Source organism: Epinephelus lanceolatus, chromosome 8, assembly GCF_041903045.1.
Source record: "Epinephelus lanceolatus isolate andai-2023 chromosome 8, ASM4190304v1, whole genome shotgun sequence".
Taxonomy (NCBI): Eukaryota; Metazoa; Chordata; class Actinopteri; order Perciformes; family Serranidae; genus Epinephelus; species Epinephelus lanceolatus.
Window position 1 is genome coordinate 37,316,187 of NC_135741.1, and position 23,514 is coordinate 37,339,700.

The following is a 23,514-nucleotide window of genomic DNA, read 5'->3' on the forward strand; positions in this document are numbered from 1 at the left end:
TCTGGATCTTACATTACCAGGGAAAAAAGGTAAGCACACATGAGCAGGAGCTGAGCTGGCGGCCTGCCTCCAAGATGCCAAACAGTGTTTGGTTTGTAACATGAAACTAGTTAATGTTTTTACTGGTATAAATCACTGGGTCCATTTGTTTTGAAGAAGAAGAGACCTCTGCAGATAATTTGGCTCCTTGTTAAAACTTCTGGAATGTCGATCAAAAAAAGGTTAGCGGCCCATCTTACACATGCCAAACAGTATCGGAGCAGCACGGATATGTAGCGTGAAACTGCTATATTCAGTGTTTTTACCCATTTAAATCACTGGATCTATGTGTTTGGAGAGATAGAGACCTCTGCAGATAATTGGTCTCATGGTAAATACTTCTTGAACAATGAACACTGAAGGAATTCTAACCAGAAGAAGTTTCAGCTGGTTGATATCTGCAATCCTCACCGCTTGCTGCGACTAAATCCCCCTAAATCTTACACACTGGACCTTTAGAATTGTGGGATTTTTCTTTACAGTAAAATCAAATATGTGCTGAAAGATTTGAATTAAGATGTTTTACTGAAAGAAACAGGACCCCACGTGATCAGATTTGCATTCGCTGTGTGGATTTTGTAAATTACTCGGTGAGAATTATCTCCCTTACATTATAATGGACTACTGATGACTATCACATTTTCCTGTGGTCTCCAAATGTGTGAAGCATTAGGTCGGAAATGTGCATTGGATTTTGCATCGCAGGCTTCACAGTTAAGTGGGAAAAGACAGATTATCATTGCTGAGAGCAACTTCAGAGGCTCTATCTCTTACACAGCAGTTTTTATGTCCCAGGTTTGAATATTATCAACAAGAAGAGGGGCTGTGGGCATTGTTGCCGGCTCCGGCTGTGTAATGTCAAATCGATACCTGGTGCGTTTCGGGTTTCACAAATGAAAAATACAAGCAGATTTGATCAATGTACAAGAGGGATGTATGACTTGAGGCTTGTACTGTTCTCGTAATACAAGACAGATCCATAGCGCAGCCTCAGTGGTTGAGCAGCCGGGGTTGAATCTATGAGCGGCACTTAGTTGGTGCAGGTTTGACTCATGCTTATTGACTGAGTAAGCCAGACAAATCTATAAGCAGGGAAAGTTAAGACATTTTAAAGCTTGTAGGAGGACTTGTACACTCTTTTGAATAGCTGCATGATTGAAAACACACACAATCCTCTGGAGTGTCACTCCGCTGTCAGGAAAAAGCTCAGCAAGGCAGATACACTTCAGTAACATTAAATAGTCGATTTAACTTAAATCACATGGTGCTGATCTCAGTCTGGAATAAAACTCTTCATCTGTGACACAGGATTTCAACCGAGGGGAAACACATGTGATCTATTGGTTTCAAGGGGAATTCCCACATGACGTGTAGAAAATATTGTGACGGAGTATTAAAAGTGCAGTTCCTAGTATTTTCATGAGGCTATACATGGAGTGAGTAATTGCCTTTCATTATAAAAAATATTGACCAATTATTAACCAATTTCATCCACTTTCTGTGAGAAAAGTTCAGTCATACCTTCTTTCAGTCCACATTTTATAACTCATTGTAATATTCAGTGGTGTTTCTTGTAAATCAATACTCTGTGTACTATATCACATCCCGTGTACATATCTCAGAGCTGTCACTGCTTGTGTGGTGGATCACTAGCTACCAACCTTAAAGTAAATCTGGCTTTCAGTTGATAGTTTTCCATGAAAGGCAAGAGAGGAGTAAAGATGACTTCAAATATTTATTTTTTTGCAATCCAACAGATGATGTTAGACCATTCCCTCCTCACCCCTGAAGGATTGTTCACAACAATTTAGAATATTTACCAGCTGCAAGAACATCGCAACAGCTGGTATGGTTTTCGCCTTGTGTATCACAGACTGTAAAGAAGGATGAGATAACAGCTCCTAAAAAGTGAAGTCAAAAAATCTTGATCGCCACCTGTTGGCTGGCTGCAGTACAGGTCATAAACCCCACCCCCTCAATGTTAGCAAATGGGACATGAGCTAAAATAAAAACTCAATTTAAGTTTTCCCAAAGATGAGTTCTGTCATTTTAGGCAGTTCTTATGCTCATGCTGATGTGTATCCAAAGTGCTCAGTTTGGTTTTAATTAGTTATTTGATGCACTAAAAAGGTGGTGTGAGTTCTTGATTGACAGCTGTGTGTGCCAATCGGTGTGCTCGCGATCAATGGCACTGCTTGGGATTGGTCGGACCGGTGTGTAGATGGGAACCCGACACTGTGGAGATCGCTACTGCACAGACTCTGGCTTCAAATTACATCACCGGCTGTGTCCTTGAAATGTTAGCTTCATTTTTGTACAGTGGGAGAAATGGAGATGTGTTGGCCATCTTTATATGCAGTCTTTGGTGTGTATCGTCATGGCTAAATGTGGTCCTGGTGACACTGATTATAGCAGGAACTGCAACAGAAGCCGTTATGAGTATTTTGCCAAGTGTCTGTCTGTCTGTCTGTCAGCACAATAATTCAACAACTAATGCAGTCACGAAACTTTACAGGAGTGCAGTTGTGATCACAATGAAATTTAAAGGTGGTTTTGGTCCAAGCAAGCGGGCAGGAAGTAGGGGGGTATCACAGCTGGAGGGATCCCATCGCAAGATGGGCTCTGGTTTTTAATGGTAATTAGACACCAAGATAACATCACTGATTTTATACTGTTAAAACAAGACTATGTAGGCTAAGTTTTAACACCTGTTGCAGCCAGACATATTCTACACACAGGGGAAGACGGTGAAGCACAGTAGATATGATGGATGTGCTGATCCAAAGAGCTCATGTGAGAAAATTGCTGCTGCTTTGGAGAGCCAGTGTAAGATGACCTTTGGCAGAGGAACAGTGACAGCAAGACCGTCAACAGTTTTGATGGTTTTATCACAAACACAAAGAATGTTTGTTAAAGAATCTTAACTTAAGGTCCATTTTTTTTAGTTTTCAGCAGAGTTATTAACTGCATTTTTTCTAGACTGGTGCAAAAACTATTCTGAGCAAACACCACATGCTGAGGACTGTAAAGACTGAGGGATGTGGTTGAACGCCCCAGAAAAAGCCAGTAAATGGACCTACATATGAGTTTTTGGTTTGTTTGTCTTGTATTACGATACACAGTCCTAAAAAGTTGTCTTGTAGTATGAAATACTGACCTGCTGAGACCCACTCAAAAGAAAAGGCTCACTTTCAATTTGACGATTATTCTTAGTCTGTGGTTTCACTTGAAGGATGAGAAAAAGATGAGAAAGGTCTTGCAAGGTAGAGGATTTTTCTGGTTCCACAGAGCTCACTGCTCAGAGCATATCATTTATGAGTTGCCAGATTTAGAGATTGCAAAAAAAATCAGTAGCCCAATTTGGATAAAAGTATCCACCAAATGATAAGTGACATCTAACATTCAGCTTGAGCCCCTCCGAGACTGTTCACTGTTCCACTGTCAGTCCAGTTGTCAGCTGACACATAACTGTCACTCCAGATGTGTCCCAGTCAAAGGACAGTCTCACAGAGACCAAAATTAATGGTCCATTCAAGCACTCCTTGTCAACTTGGGTCATGTTTTGTTATACACGAGTTTATAGTACAGGCTGCAGCTCACAGCTCACTTCAAAAACTGATGGACAACCAGAAAATTGCGTCCCATGGTAATGGTTAGTTGTAAAGATATCCATGGTATTACCTTCTGACAGTAAATACCTGTGATTGTAAAGATATTTCTGCCTGGCTTAAACTCTTCATACCGGCTATGGCTTTTCAGTACTCAAATACTGATGTGTTTACTACTGATCCAAAGAAAGGTGAGAGTGTGGCACAGTGCTAATTTGTGAAGTCACAACTTAAATCTTTAATTTAATTTTTGTCTCTGTTTTTACACTTCCTGAAAAATGCATTTTCTGGGTAGAATTTAACAGCCCCAGAATTTGCACATAATCCTATTATCAGTTTGAGGAAACCACTGAGAGGCTACGAAAAATACAGACCAATAAGTAGCCTACTGCAGCAAGACACAGTACAAAGTGCTGCTGTCTCCTTTTACCTATTGTTTAACATGAAACAATGAATGTAACTTTCCCTTTTCATGAATGCCACTGGATATTCATGAGTAAAGGAGATTTATGACTCCCTTTAAACAAAATTTTTTATGCAAAGATTATAATAACCAGGGTTCCCTGGTGCAATGTGAGGATGACAGCTGGTCTGTTGGGTTTTATTTTAATAGTATTGTGCAGCTTGGTGGTGACACACCATTCAGAATGTGGCTTTAGCTCCTGCTGCACCTGAATTCAGGTTTGGTATCAGCAGTAAATTACAAAGAAGCTTTGTAAGAGGATATTGTTAGCACTAACACAATAGGCTTTAAGTTGTGAGCATACAGAAAGAGTAACAGCATGCAGGGCGACACAGTCACAGTCACTAAAGTATTTTTAGTGGGTCACCAGACTTCGATGCTCTAATGTTTGCTATGTGGGGTTACCAATGCTAAAATGACTTCATTTCATGGTTTCCTGTCCATGACTCTACTGAGGAGAGTCCTGGGGTTCTCTTTGAAATGCTGCCCCTTTATTACCTCTGGTTTTATAGGCTTTGCCGTTGGTCTTTTGTGGCTATGAAATTAAGTTTATCTTAGTTGCTGAGGTGTTTTGCCAAATCTTGCATCCTATTAAAAAATCCCTGGATCATTGCTTGTTGTTTAATTCCTTTGAGGGAAATATCAGTGTATTGGACACTTTTCTCATCAAACTATAATCAGCTGAAGCTTGGGATTTCAATCCATCCATTTTCTGCGGTTTATCAGGGGCTGCTGGCTAAGTAAAGTACTCCAGATGTCCCTCCTCCTGCAACATTTTCAAATTCCTCCTGAAGGACGAAGACAAGTTCACAAGCCAGATCAGCTATATAATCTCTCCAGCGTGTTCTGGGTCTAGTAGCCATCCTGTTCAGATGCCCAAACTACCTTATCTTGCGATTTGAGATAATAATAAAATTACAAATGATGTGTCTCCTGTTCAGCAGGGGCCAACAACATAAGTCTTTTAGGCCCAAAAGCACTGAAAGCGCCTGACACGAGATTTGAGGTATACATATTGTTTTAAATGGCCAAGCATGTACCAAAAGCATTTTGAGGGGCGTCAAACTGCTTTGACGTGCCCACTCTGACCTTGTTTATGTGTTGAAGCATCAAATGAGGACCCAGTGACCAAAGTCAGTGAGGCAGAGAGATGAGACAGAGAGGAAGATGTGCAGCAACAATGCACAACATTTTTGGGCAGCAGCTGACAGCTGACCTTAGCTCCGTTAGCTTAGCTCAGACTTTATGCACACTTAATTTTGCAATGCTAAATGAAAACAACTACCACTGCCAACAGATATACAACTATAGATCTAAACCGTGTGATTTCACATGTCAGGTACTAGAACTAAGAACACAAAAGCGTAGATCCTTGGTAATTACGTTAGCATAACAGACCCACCCTGTGTCATCTATCATGACACGTTTACTAACATCCACTGTGTAGGAACATGCTGCATTAACCTAACAATAGTAATTAATTACCCACTTAGAGTAAAAAAACAAGATGAGGAGAGATAGCTGGTCTCCTGTGGCTTTACTGCTAACCAGCTGATGAAAGCATCAGCACGCACCCAGCAGTTGCCCTCCTGTGACCTTCTAGGCTACTCAAATAGAAACGTATATAAGATTAATAAAAGGTATTTAAAGCATACACACTTGTGCCTGACTTTATATAAATTGCTACTTATTTGTAAGAGACTGCTTGTTCTTTGATGTTGGAATTGAAAATCTGGTACCAGTGCACCATAGGAGGAGTAAATGATGCACAACAAATGAGGCTGTTTAATTATTGCTTTCAGTGCGTTTGGTCCTTTTGACTTGTATTTAAAATGTTAGTCAAAGGCCAGGAGAAGAAATAAAAATAGAACTTTTTTCTTACTTTTCATTTGTCAATTAAACCCAGTGTGAAATAGATTTGAGAAGTTGCACTGGTCCCTGAATATACTATGTTTGAGCAAATAAATCTGAATTAAAGAGACAACAGTAATGAATTTATTAAACACTTTCAAACCTCTACTATAATATGAAATAGTGCTGAATGTTCCTAGCATTCAAGTCTTCTTTGATGTTGTGTATCTTACATTATATCCCAGCCTTATAAAACTGTATTGATCCTTATGCTCTCGACCTATTTAACCTTCATGTATTTAAACTAACCACCGAAAAAGGATCTTTATGAATGCTGATGCAGATGACTGCTCAGCGTCAGTGCTGCTTACTGCAGCATTTAATATAATATTGTGTCCTTGTTAATAGATTGAAACACTCTTTTTGAGAAGCTTTAACAAAACTGAGGTAAAGGCTCCTCATTCTTTTTTATTCTTCTATATTTTAAGACTAATTCCAAGAAGAGTTGACATTTTCGGTTTTTACTGGCTCTCAGATATCTCTGTCTTCCCCTTGAACATAACCTAAGCGCCGCAGGTACTAACCTACTGTGTCCAGGCTGAAGACTAAAGGTTGCCAGAAGCCTGCCTCAGGAACTCGTGCTGCTAGAACTTGTAGCATCTTAAAATCAATTTTCAAAACATTTCTTTGACCTTTGTGTTGCTGTTCTTTTTTTTTTTACCTTTGGACAGAGCTGTCTAGCTGTTTTGCCCTACTACCCGGCTTTAGGCCAAGCTAACCTAAGCAGCTCCTGAATGTAGCATCATATTTACCATACAGACATGAGTGTTATCAGTCTTCTCATTTATCTCTCAGCATGAAAGTGAATAATTGTAATTCCCAAAAAGTTTACATTCTGTAAAAGTTACCCAACGTATAACAAAAGAGAACCCTCTGTTACGGATCAACCACAATTCATTTTGTACTAACAGGCAAAATTACAGTTGGTCTTCACCTTGTCGATCCCCATCGTTTTATACCTCTCCCTCACTTCCTTTGACACATATTGCACTTCCACCTTTTCATCATGAGTCTCACCATCATAGACACTTATATATGGCTCAGCATCCTGAATATGCACCCGAGGAAGACCACACCTTTTTTCCATGACTGAGTTCTTTTTGGTGTTAGGGCTGCTGTAATACTTGTTGTTGTTGTTATGGTATTTTTTGCTTCACCAAAGGCTTTGGGGATTGCCTTTTACCATACTGAACTGAAAAATATCAGTATCTGAATCATATTCAGAACATTTTTGTGGTGATGCTGCTATGTCAAATCATATTCAGACTTTCTCTATTCGACATCGTTTGTTAACAGGGTCTTCTTTCTGTGTCTTTCCAGCCATGTTCACAGAGGTGCCTCACGATATGACTGCTCAGAGAGGTCAGGATGTGGAGATGGCCTGCTCCTTCAGAGGGGCGGGAACGCCCTCGTATTCGCTGGAGATCCAGTGGTGGTACATCAGGAACCATCTCGACTGGACAGACAGACAGCCCTGGACAACCAATGAAGTAGGTTCATAACAGGAACTCTGACAGCCTTCAGATGCCAAATAATAAACTCTTATGCAACAATTGTAAATGAGCTCTCCATCAGCCCGCAGCCTCCATTCAGGACTTTAGCTCAAAGGATATTTAAGGATATCTTTTGAAAACAACTTTTTCAGTGTAGTTTTGGCCATCATTCCTATCTGTAATAATACACTGTGCTCAAAATTTCACAACTTAGATTTGAAAGCATGGCAACATCACTAAAAAAAGTCTGAGATGGCAAGAAATATAAGCAGTCAGACAATCAGCTGTGGTATACAGCACTGTATCACCTGTGATTACACATTTAAACTAAACTAAATGGGGCCAAAAAGCCAATCCAGTCCCACTCCCAACTCATCAAATACCAGCATTTGGTCAGTGGCCGTCGTTGTCAGTTACCAACACACCAGGGCACCCTTTAGCAGTGGTATAAAAACAAAGTGTTTTTTCTTACAAGTTTATTTTGAAAAGCCTCTGTATGCATTAAACAAACAGAAACTGTGAAAACAGAATTTTATTTTGAAAAGACACATGTAATGCGCGTAAATTGACACACTATCTGTGTGCATCCAAAAGTGACACAGGAAGGGTACCTAGGGTGTCATATTTAGACATGATGGGCCACTGACCAAGTGTCAGTATTTGGCAGGTTGGGAGTGAGAATGAATTAAAAAAGCTGCACAGAGCTGCAGAGTTGGGTAATTTATGTAAGTGTTGTGAGTGACCTTTGTCACATACAGCCATTTAATTCAGTGTTATTATAAAAAATATTGATATGTGCAGCTTTAAAATAGGAAGGATCCTGAGAACAGCAATCCTTAAAAAAGTTTTTGGAGAACCCCACATGAGATAATCCAGCACATTGTTATCTAGTGACATATTTAACCTGCATGGATTAATGTGGATTTATCTATTAGTTAACACTTGATTATAATCCCATTTAAATGTTCATAACCTCAGTCTAACTGTAATAATGATTTATTAAAAATCTTTGTTCCTAGGTGGCTCCTGAGGAGGAGATGCCAAAGGATGCTACAAAGATAAGTGTGAGTTAACCACTATCGGCTGTCACTCTCTGAGAAAAGCCCTCTGTTTGTCTTGGTGTTATATGATGAAATGAGGCACAAAACCCTCATGATTACATTAAAATTCCTTGCTCCGGATGATCCGCAGATGTTGTGCTTATGCTGTTTTATACACAAGGATCTGATTTTAACTCGGTGCTCTAAACACTCCAGACAACACATCAACACAATCACTTCATCTTTGATGGGTTTGTAGAATCACAGTGTCAGCCAAAGCACGGATAGCTCCGGTGCTGGTGGGTGGTAAAGTGTCCTCCTCAAGGGGGCACGGCCCGCAGTGCATCATCTTCAGCTTCTCATAAACGCCCCTGCAACTTTATGACAGCAACATCAGATCCAAATAATAAACAGTGATGGGGACAGGCTGGGAAGTCAGCAGAACTTTTTATATCTCCTCAGGTATCTATAGAGACTTTAAGTTGCTCACCCAGACGAACAGTTTTCCACAGCAAGCAGGGAGGGCCTTTTTACTGAGGAAGACTGCAGGAACATATTGTGACTCAAAATTGCACTTTTTCCTTCTAATTAATTGAAGAAGTGAGCAGACTGCAGGAAATACTGCACATCACCTCCACACTAACATGTTCATTGTGCTAAATCTCTCTCCACCAACTTTACAATTACAAAAATTAGCAACAAATGTTACTGGCTAATATGGATGTAACCATACACTGAATTTTGCTTTATCACAATAAAAAAAGTCTCAATGCCATTGTGGGACTTTGACACTATTTGTGAAGATGTTACATGGTTATTTCACTAGCATAGCTACGTTTTACTATCTCTATCTCTCCAGAATTGTCAGGGCTCATCAACATTAACACTTGGCCACTGGGCAAGTAAACTCTGTGTTTGGGTAAGTGTAATGCCTCATGCTCTTATCTGTTGGGCACGTGTATAATAAATTATGTGTAATATGTGTAATATAACATTCTCCATCCATCCATTTTCGTAACCGCTTATCCTCTTGAGGGCCGCGGGGGGGCTGGAGCCTATCCCAGCTGACATTGGGCGAGAGGCAGGGTACACCCTGGACAGGTCAGCAGACTATCACAGGCTGACACATAGAGACAGACAACCATTCACACTCACATTCACATCTACGGGCAATTTAGAGTCACCAGTTAATCTGCATGTCTTTGGACTGTGGGAGGAAGCCGGAGTACCTGGAGAAAACCCACGCTGACACAGGGAGAACATGCAAACTCCAGACAGAAGCATCGAACCAGTAACCCTCTTGCTGTTAGGAGACAGTGCTAACCACCACACCGCCTGCCCAATATAAAATTCTCTGTAAATAAAATGCTTATAGACAGTGAGCATCACAATGACCTAATTTTATTAGCTGGAGGCAAAACATGACTCACTACCACAGGGCTGTAGGCTGCATAGGAGTCTTATAATGTCATCACATTGTGTTTTTGGGTGCCAGAATAGAAGGAGTCATGGCTCAAAACTTAAATGTTATCGCATACCAGCCGCCACTGCCTGTCAACAAAAACGAAGACAACTATGGTGAAATGCAATGACATGAGAGGACTGGACAGAGGCCACCATCAGAAATGCTCGCATGTGCAGCACACACTTAATATCAGGTTAGGGAAAAAGTATTTACTGTTGTAGGGATGAACAACCTCATGTGTATTAAGGGTTATCATGTCCACCTAATCACAATTAAGAAGGATATTGGATTTCTCCGTAATGCTAACTTTTTAGCACATTAGCTAACATTAGCCTCAATAGCAAAACAAACTAGAGGAAACCATTGTAATCAAGCCTTTAACTGCGGGGACTTTTTGGAAACTTTGAATAATAAATCCAAAATGATAAATCCGACACCAAATGTCATTATGGATGTTGAAAAGTGTAATTTTAGCTGCTAGCTGCCTCTAATGCCTGGAGCTCAGCGTTTCTCCAACCACCTAAAACTGCCCAAAAAATATTAGGTTTAAGGTAGAATCATCCCAGCCATGGCATTGTTACCTCTTAATTGTATATTTTTATGTTAATGAATTGTAATAATTGTCCAAATCCCAGTTGGTTTAATTTTGAATGTCATGCCCTGATTGCATCATTTTTGTTTGAGCAACAGATGGCGTAATTATACCAGTCAAGTAGACCGACTCACAGAGACAGGCGAGAAAATGGCGACAAATAAACGTCAGATTAATTGTTTAATGAAGGTTTTTTTTTTTTTTAAGTAGGGATGTCCCGATGTCATTTTTTTTGCATCCGATCTGATACTGAGTCCTTTATTTTGAAACCAAGTTCAATATCGAGTCCGATCCGATACTTTGCAAAGCATTAAGAAAGAAAAAAAAAGAATGCATCCAAGTTGTCCCATAAGGTTTGTTTTTTATTTAAATAGTATCCAAAAAGCTTATTGGTGGTTCAGCAGCACAAAATGTAAACAAATTCTGACTTGTAAAAAACAAATTGTCCCTCCCGAGGCGAGGTTCCGGCATTAGGTGTGGCTGTGTTGCTCGGAATAAAGAGAGAAGCAGTGGCCGCTGAACCTGTTGCCTCGACTCCTGTCCGTTTATTGCTCATTAGCTGCACTCAGTTAGGCAAACCCAGGATGCTCGGTTACAATACATTGGAAAGTGGAGGCAACAATGAACAACATAGATGAAAAACCTGGCCATTTTTGATGTTTTGATTCCTCCGATCTTTTATTACCGATTCCGATTTTGTAAAAATAACGTGATCGGTGCCGATACCTGATCCAAGGATTGAATCGGGACATCCCTATTTTTAAGTCATCATATTTCTTTTTGAATATTGTGATAATTATCATACTGTGGACTTTTTATCATGATGTTATTGTACCATAAGTTTTTGGATTTGTAACATCCCGATTGGCAAATCATACAGTCTTAAACAACAAGTCATATAGAAGTAAATAAAATGGTGTGCAAAGTTAAAAATACCAGACAAACAAAGATGTGTAGTGCAGAAACAAACGCACAGAAAAAACATGAAGCCTTTCTCCTTCCTCCCAAGAGGCTAGCTGCTGCTGATTCGCTATAATGAAAGCACCAGCTGTGGTTTGGGCGACTGAGTGCGGGAGCGTGTGTGTGGGTGTTTGTGTGGGTGGAGCTGAAGACTGCAGGCTGTACAGCTGGAAAATCATTATGAGCTCTCTGTATATAATGAATGTCGGCCCACATTCGTAGTAGAGCAAAAACATGATAGATGCTCACACATATGTAGACACGAGATGATGAGTAGTGCTACAAAACAGAAGCTTTTTACATACAAAAAACGCACATGCAGGGACCGTGTCCGGGGCACGTACATTTACTGCTGTCACAGAAGGAAGGTGGGTGATAAACAAAGTTGTATTTATATCTCGGCGCGGCACGTGTCATGATGTCCCCAGACTCTCATCTCAGCAGTGCTTTTCTGTGAACTTGCAAAGCTTTTACTTCCAAGATGTTGTCTCTTCATACTTTCAAGGCCACAAATAGAATGTTAAGCGGCACCTTTGTCTGAGTGCATGTGTGTGGGAGTGATTGGCTGGGAGGAGGTGCAGCTGTATGAGTGTATCCAGGCTATGATACAGAAGTGATTTCAGCATCACATCTATACTGTAGCTCTAATATTCTGTCTCTGTATCTCTCTATCACTTCATGAGTGGTCTGCATATATGCTAAGCCTATTTTCCTTTTAAAACACAGCAGAGCCTAATTTATGATAGGCACCCAGAAACCTTTTATACGTGTTTAAACAGATTATCACTGTAAAATTATTCAGTGGGTGGTAACTGGCAAGTGCAGAGATGTGTGTTCCTGAATTTGAATGCAACAAGGATACTAATAGAGTGGTGCAGGGATGGCATTTTTTTGTAAGCCGACCTGAAAGTTAATATCACCCTGGTTCCCCTGGCAAAGAGCCAATGGGAGTTTTCCATTGAATTTTGGATTATTGCAGAAAATAAGCTCTGTGGCAAACAATTTAATTAAATAGTTTATGACACTTACACTTTTTGTTCAGCAAGGTAATCTTCCCAAAGGAATGACACTTCTAAAAAGCTAACGTTAAGGTATAAAGGAACTACACATCACATGGCTTCTGCATCCCCACAACAACGAGGCTGCCATGTTTGGTGTGATGACTTTCGGTCGTCTCATTTCACTACTTGTTAGAAACATCCTCTTTTACGACATGTAAAAGCTCCAAAACTCACAAAACTTGTCCACATATTTAAGTCATAGAAAAAACATCTCTTAAGTCTCTTAAGCTTGTTGTAACCACAGACCTTATATGAGGCTACTAACCAAAAGCCCATTCAAAAAAAACGTTGACTCTGAGACGAGGGAACCAGAAGTGCAAAAATGCTAACTCATTTCAGCAGCACTCTATACCATTAAAGGAGAAGTCCAGCTTTTTAGGAAATACAGTTAATGGCTTTTTTCCTTGACAAGAGTTAGACGAAAAGATCAATACAATTATCCATCTGTAAAATATGAAGCTGGAGCCAGGAGACAGTTAGCTTAGCTTACTGTACAGTAGCGTCACACTTCACAGACAAATGTGACAGTCAAGTCGAGTCAATATATACAGCCCATTATCATGAATCTTTGCCTCTGAGCTTTTTTACGATGTGCACAGCATATCCTACACCACCCTTTGTCTTTGGACCCTCCCTCTGGATCAAAACTCCCCCCCAAACACCCTATAACGGAGAAAAAATGGAACAATGTGGATTCCATCTTCCTTCTTCTTATGTAACTCAGCTCTGTTTGCATCACAGTCACATTTAGCAAAGTTGTGCAGGGTGTTCGCTGTGTCCTGGTTCTGTTTGACACATCACAAATATTGTGGAGCTGGTCATACATGCAAGAACCTCATTTACACTCCCACAGGTGTAGGAGGTGGATGTAGAAATGGCTTTAAACATCCGTTTGCATAATGACGGTTCTGCTACTCCACCACTCATTAGATCTGTCAATAACAAGAGCAGCTAAGAAAAAGTGCATCGTCACCGACTGTGTCACATCGATGAGCTTCTCAAACAGCACCACAACAGCTGTCATTTACTTGATGTTTTTGGGACATTTTTATAACATACTATACTGTGACCTTGTCATGACTTTTTTGGTGACCTACTGCAGTATGACATTTTTATGGCTTACTATACTACGACATTTTTAGGACATTATTGTGGCATATGATGTTATGATTTTTTTACGGCATACTTTACTATGACTTTTTATCACATTAATTTTTATGTTTAATTATTTATTAAACATACTATACTGTGGCATTGTTTTGACTTTTTTAAGTGACTTACTGTATTTTGACATTTTTATGGCATATTATACTATGGCTTTTTTGTGACATTTTGATGACATTTTTGTGGCAAACTATACTGTGACTTTTTGTTACTTCCTACAATATTACTTTATTTTAATAGCATATTATAGTATGGAGTTTTTTATTACATTTTTAATTTTAATTTGTGGCATACAATAATATAACATTTAAGGACATATAATACTATGGCTTTTTTAATGACATTATTATGGCATACTGTAATATAACATTTTAATGAGATACATTTTTATTATATATTATTTTTATGAGATACTTAACCATGACTTTTTAAATGACATTTCAATGACATTCTGTGTTGACATTTTTGTTACATGTTTATGGCACTATGACTTTTTTTATTATATACTGTGCTATGACATGTTTTATGACATACGTTTTTTATGGCATACTATACTGTGACTGTTTTACATTACAATTTTGGCACAAACGTCTACATGGACTCAAGAATGACCAGATAAAATTTAGATTAGACTAGATTTTAACATTTATCAATGATAAACTGTCAGTATGGTGCATATCCTCCAACTTGACTGACTTTTTTTTTTGATACTATACTATGACATATTTTGTGACCTACTAGTGTGATATATTTTTTATGGCTTACTATACTGTGACATATTTTGTGATATACTATACTAGTCATTCTCTTGTGCTTTGTTCCCACCGTGTCTGTCTTAATTATATTACATTGATAGAGCGGTCTAATTAGTTACCACATGTGAGGACTCTTTACTTTGCTCTCTCATAATCAGTGTATAGTAAATATAATCTAAAGTGTGTTGCTGATATAACAGGTTAGAACTTGAAATGGTGGGGAGTTCTAAAACTGCATGAAAAGGGTATTTAAAAGATATGGAATTTAACTTGAAGGTTTCTGCATGTACCCTGGTTGTATCATGATTTAAAAATACAATATGTACAGCATCACACTTAGACTAACTAAGACTGTATAGTGGCATGGGTGTAACAACACTTGTAAAGTGCCATTTAATTCAGGGAAAATTTTCTCGAGTAGAGACTTCCATTTCACCCTCTTGGTGTTAGATGATAGTCAGAAATCTAACCCAAATCATGATTTTGGCACAATGAAATAAAGATCAGAGAGTAAACTAAATAATGCCATCAGGTTAGCTGTGATAGTTAATGTTTGTCTTAAACTTGTGTTTCATCCTGTCCAACAAAGACAGGCAGCAAAAGGAGTGAAAAGGAGTCCAGATGTCCAACAAAGTCCACAGTTACTGCAAGTGGGCCTGTGGTAGCTGTTAGATGCATGTGACAGTGAGTGCACTTTGTGCTCACATTACCACTCACCCAGTTTCATTGTCTGACAGCTCGACTTGATGGAGTGTCTGTGAGATAATAGCAATAAGTGTTTTTGTGTGTTTCGGGGTAAAAGGCTGCTCTTTTTTTAGTGTTGTGCATCTGCTGTGATGCTGCAGGTATTTCCTTTTTCCTTCAGCGCTGTATGCAACAAAGGGCAAAGACTATGAGGGACACGCTGGCTAAGATAAGCTGATAGGCCGACAGGGATAAGCACAAAAAGAGACAGAAGGACATTTTGAGGAAAAGGCAGAAAAAATAGAAACAAAGCAAAAGGACAGTAAAAAAGGACAAAGCCAGCAGGAAACAGAGCAGACCTTCTGTGGATACCATTAGTGATGTTTGGCTCATTATACTTGATAAAGTACAAGCAACAGCCTAACAACATTTACACATTAAACTCCATGATCAGTTGACACTGATGATGATGGTCTAGTAGTTAGTCTGAGTGCAACAATGTTCCTGCAGTGCTTCAGTGCTCATTTGCATTACACAGTCTTTGGCTGCCATGTTTGTTGAAGCGCAGCGTTACATTGTGGTATGTTGACCATGGGAAAAATAGACCTGATGAAAAAAAAAGGCTACTGAGCGGTGTTTCAGGAAATGTGATTCATTTGCAATTAATGATTGTCTTTCCAACACTATTTTGCACTAATGTTGAAAATACCCATCCGCCTCCTGCCGAGGCCATCAGAAAACTTTACATCTTTACATCAATATCACTTACTTTTCAAGGTATTAGCTTTAAGTGAGAGTACACTCACTTTTAAAGAACAGCATAGCTCATTACTCCTCTTCCAAATGAAAAGTAACTTATAAAATAATCCCTTGAGCTATTCAATACATTCGGGGTTTTGCTGATATGACCAGTAGCTTATGGTGGCTAATGTAAGATGATGTTAGCAAACTTTACATTGTTATGTAACTGATAGACAGTTTAATCACTAAACTTGTGCTAGTGTTACACTACATTTTAGCATTAGGCTAACCCTTTTCCTGTAACTACAACTTGTGGCCACAGCAGTGCCCGTTCAGCAGAGTTACTCGGTATAAGAGCTGTAGATGGTAACTTCTATAAAAATAAATTCTCGTCATATTTGCTGAAACTGTCACTACATCCACACAGTTGTAAATGAGACAGATAGTCTGTGGAAAAAATCATGGTCCTCCTCCTCGTAGTGCTGCTAATGGCATTTGCTTAAATCTACCATGGCTGAAGGAAAACACCAGATCTTACTGTCAAACTAAGCAGCGCTGGTCAAACTTGAAACAAGGTTCTGATATCATGTTGTTTATTTCTCGCCTTAAATGTTTTCAGAAATGCATTTTAGTGTACTGTTTAGCTGTAAAAGGAGCAAGTTGGTCCGGCCGTTGGGCTGTACTTTGTTTTGGCTCGACTCAGAGTCACAAACTTTCTTATTTTACAGCTAAACAGTACACTAAAATATGTTTATGAAAACTGCGTTAACGACTCCTCAGCTCTGATTGGTTGTTTTCGTTCACATGCAGTAATACCAGAAGCACAACAAGGAGGCAGAGGAACATGATTTTTTTCACAGGTTATCTGTCTCATGTACTACTGTGTGGATGTAGTGACCAGTTTCGGGAAATATGACAGATTTTTTTTTTTATAAAAGTTATTAATTACAGGTTTAAGTATGATTTTGTTTTTCAATCTCATCATAATTTGTATCTTTCTCTCTATATTTTGTCTGCATTTCCCAGGTTGTGAAGGTGGTGGGAAGCAACATCTCCCACAAACTCCGTCTCTCCCGAGTCAAGCCGTCCGATGAGGGCACCTACGAATGTCGTGTCATCGACTTCAGCGATGACGCAGGTGCCCGCCACCACCGTGTCAGAGCCTACCTGCAGGTGGTGCCAGAGAGCGACATAATTGACAGCAACCACAATGACAACTTTGAGGCCCTGGACGATACCAAGGGAGGAGTGGCATTCGTCGACGGGGGCGACATGGAGTCACACGGTGGCACCAAAGAGCACGCTCACGGCCATCACCAGAATCACGGGCACCACCAGGAGCACGGCAAGCGGCCTTCATCGTCGGCCCACCATGGCCACAGCCACAGCGGCAGCAGTCAGCAACACAAGGCAGGCAGAGAGCTGAGGAAGAGGGACGTGGACAGTAACCACAGCCACAATGACTGCACCAACGAGCCGAGCTGTACGCTGTAGATGTCGCCTTACGACACCTGAGTGATAGATTACACAAGGATTGCATAACATGATGTGTGTCACAGCATAAAAAGCTATTCTTCCCACACAGTGCAAGCGTGTGCACAAATCCAGAATCCCTAGAAATGTACAGTGTGGCTTGTTCAGAGCACAGCGCTGCAAACTGTGCTGGGGAATGTAGCTTTTTCTTGCTGTGCATGGGTCTGGGTTGGACTGCTCACTGTCTGTAAAGCCTGGCTTCACGTCATTCAGCGAGGGGGCTGATGTGTAGATCTAAGCAGCTCCACTGTTTCTGGTCTCAGCACCGACAAAAAAAAAAAAAAAAAGACTTGTCTTACTATTAACCCATGCTCCGTTCCACTCTTGTACTTTAGATACTGTAAATGACACAACCCTGCTTTCAGGCTCATACTTCTTCCACTGCCTTACTCTCTCATTTGATACACCTTCAGAAACGAAAGGGTATTATTATACCTTTTGTAACTGGGTCTACGCGCGGTAAAAGAAATGTTCCTTTTATTCTGAGAGTGCACTGAATGAAACTAAACCGTCAGTAATTTTCCCCTGGAAATCTAGTCGAGTCTGATTCCTCAGCTTTTTACTTAGAGCACTAGCTTCTTTGCATTTTTTTGTGTGTTCATATAATGCACATGAATATGGTGCAAAATCTGTATGCACCTGAAATTCAGCAATTTATTCTGTGTTTACTCACAGGGGGGAAAGAAACATGCTTTCTTCAGCAGAAACTCATCAAGGTCCCAAAGCAGCAGCGCTCATCAAGGACAGATACGGCCTCAATTCATTTGAGTTGGAGGAAATACTGCGGGAAGTCTGAGATTTCTTCCCCATTTGTGCGGAGTTCAAACAAAGCACACCACAGGCTTTATTTTCCCCCACAGCACTTTTGAGCTTATGAATTTGCAGCCCAACAAAAAAGATGTGATTTTTGTTCACCCCCTTGTGCTGCAGGTTTAATCCATTCATGGCTGTTCAGGCTGAGAGGAATCAATCGTGTTGTTCCATGTGGACCCCACCTGTTTGGAAAGCCATGAAAAGACTCAAATCTGTGCCACTAAATTAAAAATTTGACTTGGTGTGCCTCTAAAGCCACTCTGTGACTAGAAATCAATGGAAGAAATGTGATCTTGGTGATACTTTTTTGGAAGAGCAGTGCTGTATCCCGGCTTAGTTCCCTTATTCTGATGCTCCAGCCCAGTGCTCATCAATCATTTAAAAAGCCTCAATCCTCTCCACTACAAGCCTCTAATCCACTCTGTATATATGACTGTATAATATGAAATAAAGTGAGTGCATGTTCAGTAATTTTCTTAAAAACTTTTTCAACCAACCATACACAAAGACAGTGTGTTAGTTAAGGATATTTTGTCATTTATTTATTTGGTTCATTTAAAAAAAAAAGTCCATTCAGTTCGGATTTTTTTTTCTACTTTACAAGTCCTGTCTAATAGTTTTTCAAAGCAGTTTTCCGTTGCTTTACCGCTCTCCAGAAGTGCTGTACAGACAGATGAATGACATATTCTCTTCATAGCTGCTCAGAAAGGGGTTTCCCTTATGTATCTTAGTACTTAAAGCAGTGTTTCTTAAACTACTGTACTGTATGTGCAGGGCCGCACACATGAGTGTTACCGTGTTTTAAATGAGCTTGAACGTGGGATTCATTTCGTGCAGTTTGGGACTTTGGTCTGAAAAGATCTGAGAGGCCATTTTACTTCTGCCAATTGATAATCTCTTTGCTTAGATGCTCGTGTGAAGCGCAGGACAGTGCTTTACTCTGAAGGGATCAAATGGGGCAAAGTGAATGTGGGTGACATGCTGGATGAAGCCTTCAGCAGTGAGGGCGAGAAGTAAGAGAGAAGTGTTGTTAGTGAAACCCTGAAATTGGCTGTTCATACCGCCTCAAAATATAGTCTGTGTCTCAAGGCCATGCGGGGCTTTATTTCTCTGCTGTAGGGGAACGTTGTTGGCAGTCCCTGCAGAGAGGGAGGGAGCTTTAGTGAACAGAGGAGTGATCAATTGGATGTTTTTTTTTCAATGAGTAACTTTGATTTGATGTTTTGTAAAGAAGAGATCACTGTTAAAAAAAAGAGGGAAAATGTACATTTCTTCTAGAATGTTTGGTCTCACACTAAGTGTATGGCTTTATCAAATGAAATAAATTGTATATGAAACAACAGTGAATCTATGGTCATTTTCTCATTGATTTAGAGACGTGAAAAAGATAGAAGTCACAACAAGCTTAGATTTCATTTCAACCCACCCGGACAGTCGCTATGCATTTATATCTAAAGGGTTATTGTGGGTGTTTGTTTAGTTCTACGTCAGCTGTGGTTTAGCTTTTGGCCCCCGCTCTGTGCGAGTGTCTGTCCGTGTGCATTAAGGAGAAACGATATTAGGCAGTTGCCTGTGTGTAATAGGTGCTGCCAAAGCCCCACTCCCATTGCTGCTGATGACTAATGGTGCTATTGTCAGCACTGGCAGCAGGATAAATAGCAACAGCACAGCATGAGATAAAGAGGCACTGTGCCGCGCTCGCTAGCATTAAGCCAGGCCAGCTAAATACAAAACACGTGGCGATCTTGTTTCACACTAGAAGGCTCATACATTCATTATGGAGCGATGAGGTGGAGAGGCTCCGGGTTCTCTCATCACTGAGGTGATGTGATAATGGAGGGGGCTTCCTGTTTCCTTCATTTGAACATCCCAAGCACCCTGTAGGGCTCTGAGTGATAACAGGTACAATGATAGATTGGGCACTATCCCTGTCATGAGGCGTTCAATTCCCCCATAGTTACACAACCTGGTGCACCCTTTTCCCTTCAAGCTGACTCATCTTCTGCTGACTGCATATGTGATGTGGGTGGCAGGATAGCTCAAAGAGAGTTCCTCCTTCTTTTGTAAAGCTAAACCTCTAATCAATCAATCAATCATTCAAATTATTAGAACTGTCCATCAGTGGAGTATTTGCTCAATCATATAGTTTCCATTTAATTTATTTTAATTTTGAAAAAATATTGTATGTCTGCTTGTTTGGAAACACTGAACATTTAAGAATGTTGTCTTTTGTTAAATGACAAAAAAAAAGGATTTGTAGAGAATACTCCTTAAAGTAAGATGCTTTTGCATCCTCCTGGAAACTTGGTATTGTATCTGCACTAAGCAGCAAACAATGTAAAATGATGCCCAGCCTTACTAAACATTTCTTATAAAAAGTATATTTTAAAAATATACAATGCAGGATTTTCCTAAACAATAGACTCATACAGAAGTAATCTCTCTAATCACCACTATGAGCCACTAGAAGTGTGTGGCGGTAGACTTATCTGCAGAGATTCTGCCCTCTACCTGTTTTTTCTAATTATGCCTCCACACTGGCGATAGCCATGGCATTATGTTTTTGGGTTGTTTGTGCGTCCCATTCTTGTGAACATCATATCCCGAGAATGCCTCACGAAAATGTCTTCAGATTTTTGCACAAACATCCACTTTGACTCAAGTATGAACTAGAGAGATTTTGGTGGTCAAAGGTAAAGGTCACTGTTTTTTGAACACGATATCTCAAGAACAACTTGGGGGAATTTCTTTAAATTTGGCACAAACTTTCGCTTGGACTCAAAAATGAACTGTTTAGTTTTTAGTGGTCAAAGTTCAAAGTTGCTGTGGCCTCGTGTCCGTCTCATTCTTGTGAAAGTAATACCTCAAGAAGGCCTGAAGGATCCTATCCCAGCTGGCACTGGGCGAAAGGTGGGGTACACCATTGGGCGAGAGGTGGGCACACCCTGGACAGGTCACCCAACTATCGCAGGGCTGACACATAGAGACAGACAACTATTCACATTCACACCTATGGCCAAGTTAGAGTCACCAACTAACCTGCATGTCTTTGGACTGTGGGAGGAAGCCGAAGTGCTGGGAGAAAAGAAAAGAAAGAAAACATGCAAACTCTGCAGAGAAAGGCTCCCCCACCCTGGGTTCGAACCCCCAACCCCAGGTTCAAACCAGGAACCATCTTGCTGTGAGGTGACAATGCTAACGACTGCTCCACTGTGCTGCTGCAAATAATTTTTATTAAGAGGCTTACGTGTAGATGGACATCTTTAGAGAAGTCTCTAAGCAAGACGAAAAGATGGATGGTGCAGGCTCTAGTACCTCGTAGTACCCAGCACATCTGGGTTAGGTGTTTTGTTTGGGACAAGACTGGTGGTCAGCAATACCCCATGAGTAGACTGAAAACAACAATGAATTTGTAATACTAGCAAGTATTCTCTGTGTATTCAAAGCCAGATATAGCTTATTTCCCTGTGCCACAGAGCTCCACTGTTGTCCAAAACTTGGAGAAACACAAGCCACACTGTTGCACTGGCCAACATGTTCCTTGAAATGTTCATCACAGTGACCACGGGCTCTCAATCCAACATTCATGGTGTATGCTGCCATAAATTCTCAGTGACAAACCAAATCCAGGGCTGAAAATAGTCCACAGTTGGCATAAAAAAAAATCACATTGCCCGGCTGTTTTATATATTTTTCCTTCTTAAAAGAGTAGATTACATATCCATAAATGTGACCTGTTGTTAAATATTTACCAGTGGGCATGGGATTAAAAAAATCGCAGGACCAAAGATACCATCTTTTTTATTTTACACAGTCTTCCTCATTGTCAAAACCTGGTGTCTGTGGGTACATCACCCACAATGCAACACAACTGCTGAGATTCTGGTGTGTTATGCTAGGAGTGGCTAATTTAGCTTCAAGCCCCTAAACATAGGCAGAGATGAGGAGCCACAGCTGATGCTGGCTCAAGTGACATCACTTGAGGTCATGTATTATACTTCACAGAGCTTCCTCTGGAGCCACAAAAGGCTCTATGCAGCTTTATTTAAATATGCAGTCACACATTCCAACATCTGTGGACAGTCTTTGGTGTGTAAAATCGGTAGTTCCCCATTAAAGACTTAAAAGCAAAAAGATTATAAACCTGGCCAGACATTTGAGCTTTCTCATACTTTCATACTGACTTTGAGGCTCAACACAAGTGCAGAATGTTTGACACCTCATGAAGAATGTTTTAAGGTCACAATTAAATCTCTTTATCTGAGTCACCAACGGCCATGTTAATCTGTATAAAAGCCCCATGTGTTCAGGACTACTCTGAAACTAAAGGTTGAGTAATTCAGCCCAGCAAAGTAGTTCCAAGTATGAATATGGTATTTCTTAAGAAAACAAAGAAACAAAAGGAATAACAAACGTAACATTTGCATACAGTACATGTCAGTGCCTTCACATGAAATAAAAAACATCCGCACTGTGACTGCATGTCTCCCAATGCAAAAGACCTGTCAGAAGTGGTGCTACACCTGCAGCAGCAGCGAGATGCTTCACTGACATTTTCCCTTTGTACCTCGCTGCTTATCAGAGCTGTGTAGGGCGGGAAGGTTATCACAACCGTATCTGATGGCTGCTTTTTGGCACAATTGTCAGATTTTCCTTTCAGTGAACTGACTTGTTGGAGTCAGCGGTTCAATAAGCCGTCCACGTGAGAGACGAGTCAATCACATCAATCTCAGCTCATTAGCCGACTGGCTGGTTGACTGTCTCTGCAACTGAGCCAAACTCCTCTCTCAGCAGCTTCAGAACGTTGTCCGAATACTCGTCTCTGGGTCGGCCCATCCCGTTTAGCTGCACAGGCTGGAGGTCGGGGTGGGACGGGATGTAGGAGGACGGGCAGTGCAGCTCATTCAGAGTAAACCAGAAGGCATCCGGATCCACCTGGATTAAGTGATGGAAAACGCTGTGGAGAGGAGTACATGGGAAGAGGATTAGCTCTGGGCTATATTTTGCTATGGTGCATCACATCTATGGTATGTAAAAACACCTTCCTTTAATCCAGAGTGACAGATTGAGCAACACATAGCACATTCACTCATCTTAGTGCGCAGTCCTGCAGTTTGACTATAAACTCAGCTTCATCTTTTTCCGTCATTATTACCTCCACCATGTACAGTACTTTAAGGCCAAGGTATAAA

General features: G+C 40.4%; 2 protein-coding genes across 3 annotated transcripts in view; one reads left to right on the forward strand and one right to left on the reverse strand.

Annotated features, from left to right (window-relative positions):
* The window catches only part of vstm2la (V-set and transmembrane domain containing 2 like a), a 69,226-nt gene extending 49,562 nt beyond the window's left edge, over nt 1-19,664 (forward strand). The window contains exons 2-4 of the mRNA XM_033627992.2: nt 7,342-7,511; nt 8,534-8,578; nt 17,003-19,664. Of these exons, the coding sequence (XP_033483883.1) occupies nt 7,342-7,511; nt 8,534-8,578; nt 17,003-17,470 (683 nt within the window). The 3' untranslated portion in view covers nt 17,471-19,664. The remainder of the gene's footprint in view (nt 1-7,341; nt 7,512-8,533; nt 8,579-17,002) is intronic.
* A 2,442-nt stretch (nt 19,665-22,106) lies between these two features.
* Nucleotides 22,107-23,514, reverse strand: part of tti1 (TELO2 interacting protein 1) — a 37,769-nt gene continuing 36,361 nt past the window's right edge. For both annotated transcript variants that reach the window (XM_078170235.1, XM_033628132.2), the window contains exon 14: nt 22,107-23,279. In XM_078170235.1, coding sequence (XP_078026361.1) covers nt 23,060-23,279 — 220 coding nt within the window. In that variant the 3' untranslated portion in view covers nt 22,107-23,059. The remainder of the gene's footprint in view (nt 23,280-23,514) is intronic.